This window comes from Molossus molossus, unplaced genomic scaffold, assembly GCF_014108415.1.
Source record: "Molossus molossus isolate mMolMol1 unplaced genomic scaffold, mMolMol1.p scaffold_m16_p_17, whole genome shotgun sequence".
Lineage (NCBI taxonomy): Eukaryota > Metazoa > Chordata > Mammalia > Chiroptera > Molossidae > Molossus > Molossus molossus.
This window is the reverse complement of record NW_023425352.1, coordinates 45619029-45625028: the sequence shown is the minus strand read 5'-3', so window position 1 is coordinate 45625028 and position 6000 is coordinate 45619029. Positions and strand designations below refer to the sequence as shown.

At 39.4% G+C, this 6000-nt stretch overlaps 1 protein-coding gene across 1 annotated transcript in view; it reads right to left on the bottom strand.

Annotated features, from left to right (window-relative positions):
- Nucleotides 1-271: 271 nt before the first annotated feature.
- The window catches only part of REEP3 (receptor accessory protein 3), an 86419-nt gene continuing 80690 nt past the window's right edge, over nt 272-6000 (bottom strand). Inside the window, exons 7-8 of the mRNA XM_036265707.1 lie at nt 1126-1271; nt 272-424 (exon numbers count right to left, since the gene is read on the bottom strand). Coding sequence (XP_036121600.1) covers nt 368-424; nt 1126-1271 — 203 coding nt within the window. The 3' untranslated portion in view covers nt 272-367. The remainder of the gene's footprint in view (nt 425-1125; nt 1272-6000) is intronic.

The window sequence follows — 6000 nt, the reverse complement described above, 5'->3', positions numbered from 1 at the left end:
ACATTATGCCCTCGTGCTACCACTGCTGGATTAGAGGCCTATTTAATTACTGTCCTCATGTGACAGCTATCACATAAATGGAGGTAAACAATACCAGACCACAAAGGCTGATGTAGCTTGAACCATAAAATGACTCTTCAAGTATACTGTGGGTTTGTGTTTCCTCTTATATATATAGCATAACTACCTTGAGGAGTCAAGATTTGAAAGTAATTGTTAAAGAAATAAAAGTATTTAAATTGATTAAAGTGAACCCTATCACCGCCACAACTTAAAGAATTATTTTAATATGTAAATCCTAAATATGTTAGAAAAAAAAGTTGATGCATTAGCTTAATTTGTCTTGGGGTACTTGAAGTGCACGTGACTAAAAATACACCTGTGGTCTCTTCTTCACTTTATATTTTAGTGACCCATACCGCACCTGAAGAGAGAAATGTGTTATTATTACAAATTAGATGATTTCTTTTTGAAATTATGTAAGATTTAATAGCTCATAATCACAGTAATAATTTTTTAACTTTTCTGATATAAAAAATCAATTATCCTATAAGTGTGTATACAAAAGACAACAATTTATATTCTAAAAAATGTAGTTGGTTCAATGCTGGATATATGCTGCAGATTATTATCACCAGTAACAAAAGCACTGCTGTTATTTATGTTTTGCTTGGTACATTGCTTATAGTAACCTGCGGCCAATCCCTGCAATCCTCTACTGTTTCTGGGCACAAAGACAATATATAATTATAAACTTTTACGATTTAATCCTCATGTAGTGTTGGTTCAGAGCAGAACTATGTAGTTCATTTTGTTAGTTGCCTTCTTTGTTTATGCGTAGGGCCAGTACTGGGTATTTATGACAACCATATCATTTGCTATGCAAAAATGCCACTTTCTTCATATAGCAGAAGACTAGGAATTTCTAAATTTCCAGAAATCCTAAACTATCTAATATATCTAATCCTAATATATCTGAATAAAGGATTATATAAATATAAAAAAATATACTGCGGCTCTACCTTTCCAAGCCTTCATTTGTGATCATTAATATCCTGAATGACAATGCATCAGGGAAATCCTTCAATGTTAATCATTAGGAAAACAACTCTATAATTGACTAACCTCTTTGCGGACTTTCACGGTTTTCACAGATTTCATGCTTTGCGATCTTCGAAGCCCCTTGTGTGTTAACATCTCGTCATCTGAATATGGCCCCTCCCCTTCTTCATCTGTTTTCTCATCACCGTCTTTAAGTGAGATTTCATGACCTAAACGAGTTGTCAAAACCAGCATGTTTTGTTAAAAAGATACCAGTCAGTCCCGCCTCTTAACTCTGCAGTTGTCTGCATTTGCCCTTTCTCATCTGGAATGTGCTCCCAACTCTTCATCATTAATCAGTGCCCCTTGCACTATTCTAGATGAAGCTCACACTCATTTCTTCTGGGAGGTTTTCCCTGACCATTCTTTTTTACTATGCATTTTTCAAAAGAAATAAAAAATAATTATTTTTGAGAAGGTATCACATTTATCTTATTCAAAAATCAAAGACTAAATATATAGTAAAAAGTCTCTTGCCACCCTTTCTCCTTTTCATGAATTCTAAATAACCTAAGCAATTGTGTGTTTTAGTCTGTCATTTGTACCTTTGAGTTTAATTAGAAATTAAGGGTTTTTCCCCCACCCTTTATGTCAAACCTTTTGTAACAACTGGGAATGGTAAGGTGAACTTAGAAGTCTTATAAGATCCAAAGGGGCTAGAATTTTGGGCAAATGAAGTTCACTAGGGGCAGGTGATAGAGATATTAAATCCACACTGTTGCAGCTACTGAGATAACACACAGCCAGACAGGTTACAGTGATTAGAAGCAACACGGGCTATGATGACAGATGTTGGTCAAAGAGAACAGGCAGCATCAGAAGGGCAGTAAGAGACTGTGCAGGTGTGCTAACAGGCTGCTTTGTGTAGCCACAAAGACTTAACATTGGCAAATATGCAAACATCCAGGCAGTCAGGCTGATTATTGTCGGGAAGTCTGAGAGCATCCTGACACTGAGATGCAGGGACAAGAATGTTCCTTTTCCTGAAGCAGGTGTTCTCAAACTTTAGCAGCTTATTATGAGTCACCTGAAGAACTTCTTAGCTAATATGCAGATTGCTGGGCTTGAGGTGAACTGAGAATCTATATTTCTGACAAGTTCCCAGGTGATGCTTATGCTACGGGTCTAGGAACTACACTTTCATAACCATTACCCTAGATGGAGCAAAAGAAGGATGCAAGTCTAAGGCAATCAGAGTACTAGGTAGGTTATAAAGACAGAGGTGAGGTTACAGGCCCCATCAAGTATTAAATTATCCTATTAAAAAGGAACATAAATACTCAAATCTTAAGGTGAGAAAAAAGCAGCAGGTTTTCCAGGATCAGAAGGAGACAAGAGGTGGACTTCTTGCATGTGATGAAAAAGAGACTAAATGTTCATTAATCTCCTCTCCCAGGACGTGTGTAACTCACTAAGCAAATCACAAAGAGTTGTTAATAAGTTTCTTAGTCTCATAATAAGATGAATGTCTTTGCATAATAAGCAAGTACATAATAAGATAAACATCTTTGTATATTAAGCTAGTACAATTTTATGCTGCCAGACTTCTAGGCTAGAAATTAGGAAGGATTTGGGAGTATAATCAGTTATTATTGAGGTCAGGATCTTTGTTTTCTTGTAGCAGTCCAAGGAAGTATGTTCTAGGGAGAAGAGACAGCATGTGCAAAGGCACTGGGGCAGGGGGAAGGAGACTGCTTGGAAGAACTGTGAGGAGGCCAGTATGGCCTGGGAAGGGGATGGGGTTAGTAGTCCTGGGAAAACGCTCCTGATGCAATATTAGTGGGGAAAAAATATAAATATATAAACAGAGGAAAAACAAAAATGAACCCATTGCATCTCTTGGAAGTGGGCCATTAGGTGATTTTAAGTTCATTTTTCCTTTTTTAATTTGCCAAATTTTTATTTTAAAAATTGTATTACTTCTACAGTTGGGAAAGATAAACCAGATAAACTGTTTTTAGGTTGTCATTTCTGAATTTTTCTTTTTTTAAAATTTATTTTTCCTTTATTGGTTTTAGAGAGAGAGGAAGTGAAAGGGAGAGAGAGATAGAAACATTGATGAGAGAGAATATCAACTGGCCACCTCCTGCATGACCCCCCACTGGGGATTGGGCCCACAACCTGGGCATGTGCCCCCACCGGGAATCGAACCGGCGACCTTTTGGTGCATGGGTTGACACTCAGTCACTGAGCCATTCAGGCCAGACCTAAATTTTTCTTATTGCTACTGTTTATATAATATTCCTGATCCCAAACTAGTAAAACTAAGGTGAAACAGAGAATGGGGAACCAAGAGAGAGTGAGAGAGGAAGCACTGTGACCAGAAAGTTCTCTAAGGCCACAGATGAACCATAAGACTACAGTTCAAAAACCATGGCCCTTGCTATTTTAATCACCTCTCATTTTATATGATTGGGAATTGGAATTTCATTCAAAAGATGATCATATATAAATTTTATTCTTTCGGTGTTTCCTAATTTCAATGAAAAAAATCTTGTTAGTACTTAAACAAAAAACCCTCACCCAAGGATATGTTTATATTGATTTTGAGAGAGAGAGAGAGAGAGAGAGAGAGAGAGATCAATTGGTTGCTTCCCACAGGTGCCCTGATCTGGGATGGAACCAGCAACTTCGGTATATGCCCTGACCAGAAATTGAACTCGCAACCTTTCTGTGTATAGGACAACGTTCCAATCGAGTCACCTGGCTAAGGCCTTATTAGCTTTCTAATTAATTATGGTTTTATGAAAAGTGATGTCTTCATTCTTTCTTACACAAATATTTAAAATATACTACTATGTGTGAGGCAGTGTGTTAAATCATGGGGTTAAAATGATGAAAAAGACACAACTCTCATTTTCTACCCAAAGAAATTTACAGTCCAATAGGGAAATAGACGTTATTGGGCATTACAATCCTATAAGAGATGCCACAGATAGAAGATAAAGACAAGGTGCTAAGGGAGCATTCAGTGAAAGAACTAGCTCAGCCTGGGGGTGGGGGGAAGTGGGTTGTGAAAGAAGACTTCTTGTAGGCGGTGGTGAGTAAGCTAAATCCTGAAAGGCTCATGATTCTATATAGCTAGCACATGATGGAGTGGGAACAAGGTCACGGAGCTAATCTACCACATGCTATTGAGTTTGGATTTCACCAGAGAGCAATGGGGGGCCACTGAAGCATGTTAAATAGAAGCATGACATGATTAGATCTGAGTTCTTTGAAAGAGTCTTCTTGCACTTTGGAGAATGAATCAGATGTGGATGAGACTAAAAGCAGGAGGTTATTGCTGTATGGTAGGTCAGAAATGTTGGAGTCCAAGGAGTGAGAACAGAGAGAGTAGCCAAATTTGGGAGGTGAAATGATTAAGTTGAAATGATTAAGCAACTTAGTAAACCAATCCATCCATTCAAAAGAGAGGAGTCAAGCCAAATACCCTCATGAAAATGTGCATTTTCTGTTCCATTTAATATCTGGAAATAAGTATGTATGAAAATTCTGCTGTGAGTGCAAAAAATAATGTTAGTCAATGTTATGTATTTAAAAGTCTTTGGAGGATCCTGGCCAGTTTGGCTCAGCTGTTAGAATGTCAGCCCACAGACCAGAAGGTCATGGGTTCGATTCTCAGTCAAGGGCACGTACCTGGGTTGCACGTACCTGATCAGTATGCACGTGGGAGGCAACCAATTGATGTGTATCTCTCACATTGATGTCTCTCTCTCTCCGCCTCTCTCCCTTCCATTCTATCTAAAAATTAATGGAAAACTATCGTTGGGTAAGGATCAACAATAACAACAACAACAACAAAGTCTTTGGAGGAGGAGAGACCTGAGATTATGAGAAAAATCCAAATCTGGATGCTGAATCAAACAAGAATGCAGGGAGTTAGCTGGCTGAGTGGTTTATGGGTCTGCCAAGCTGGGGCAAAGTAAACTGGTGGGAATACTGCTGGCACCATACAAAGGCAATGCTAAGGTTGGCTGCTTTGAATGATCATTCTAGACTGGAGAGAGCGAGCCCTCAGTATGGCGCCTTCCATGCACATTCCTGAGGAGCAGTGACCGGGGACCAAAGAATGAGAAGCCCATGTGCCTGCCCTGGCCCGACGCTGCAGCTGTCAGGCTAGCTTCAGCCCACAGCTCTGCAGCCATTTTAGAAACGAGCAGATCCTTTTTGCAGACAGACCTGGTTTTATCCAGTTTGTACACTTTAGAGTTGGTGTATTTTAAGTTCTCTCCTTAAAATAATAATAGCCAATATCGATCCAGTACTTAGCATGTTCTAAACAGTTGCATGCATTAGTGTAAGTGCAGAACCGTCGGAAGTTTGACCTGGAAGGAGCCTTATCCCTTGTGGTGGAAGGAGTCCTGGACCCACGTGAGGAGAAATGAGTACTCTGCCATCTGTTAGCAGTGAGGCCCAGAGTCACACCTTTCTCCAGGCCTGTGTTCTTATCTGGCAAGGTGGTGAGATGGGTGAGATGATGAACAGGTTTCGATGTCGATGCCAACTCTGAGCCAGCTGCCTGGGGTGCTGTGTGAAGTGGGATTCGGAGCCAGTGTGGGAAAGTGCCACACTCCGTCAGCAATGTCTGCTGCCATGGGCACGGGCGCAGGGAGAGTGCATGCCACACATTTGCCACCTCTGATTAACGCATCTCTGAGGTCCCTTCCTGCTCAAATTATTTGAATTCATGGATTCAGCCCAACTGTCTCACTAAATGTAGCCTCTTGATAAATTAAAAAGAGTAAAAATTAGCTTAGGAACATTGGATACCTCATTTCAGTCACCAAGTAAATTAATAAGTAATTTAATCTCCTTAAGTCTCAGTTCATTCATCTACAAAATAAGGAAAAATACTTAATCTGCATAGTCATCTCAAGGATTAAATAAATACATAAA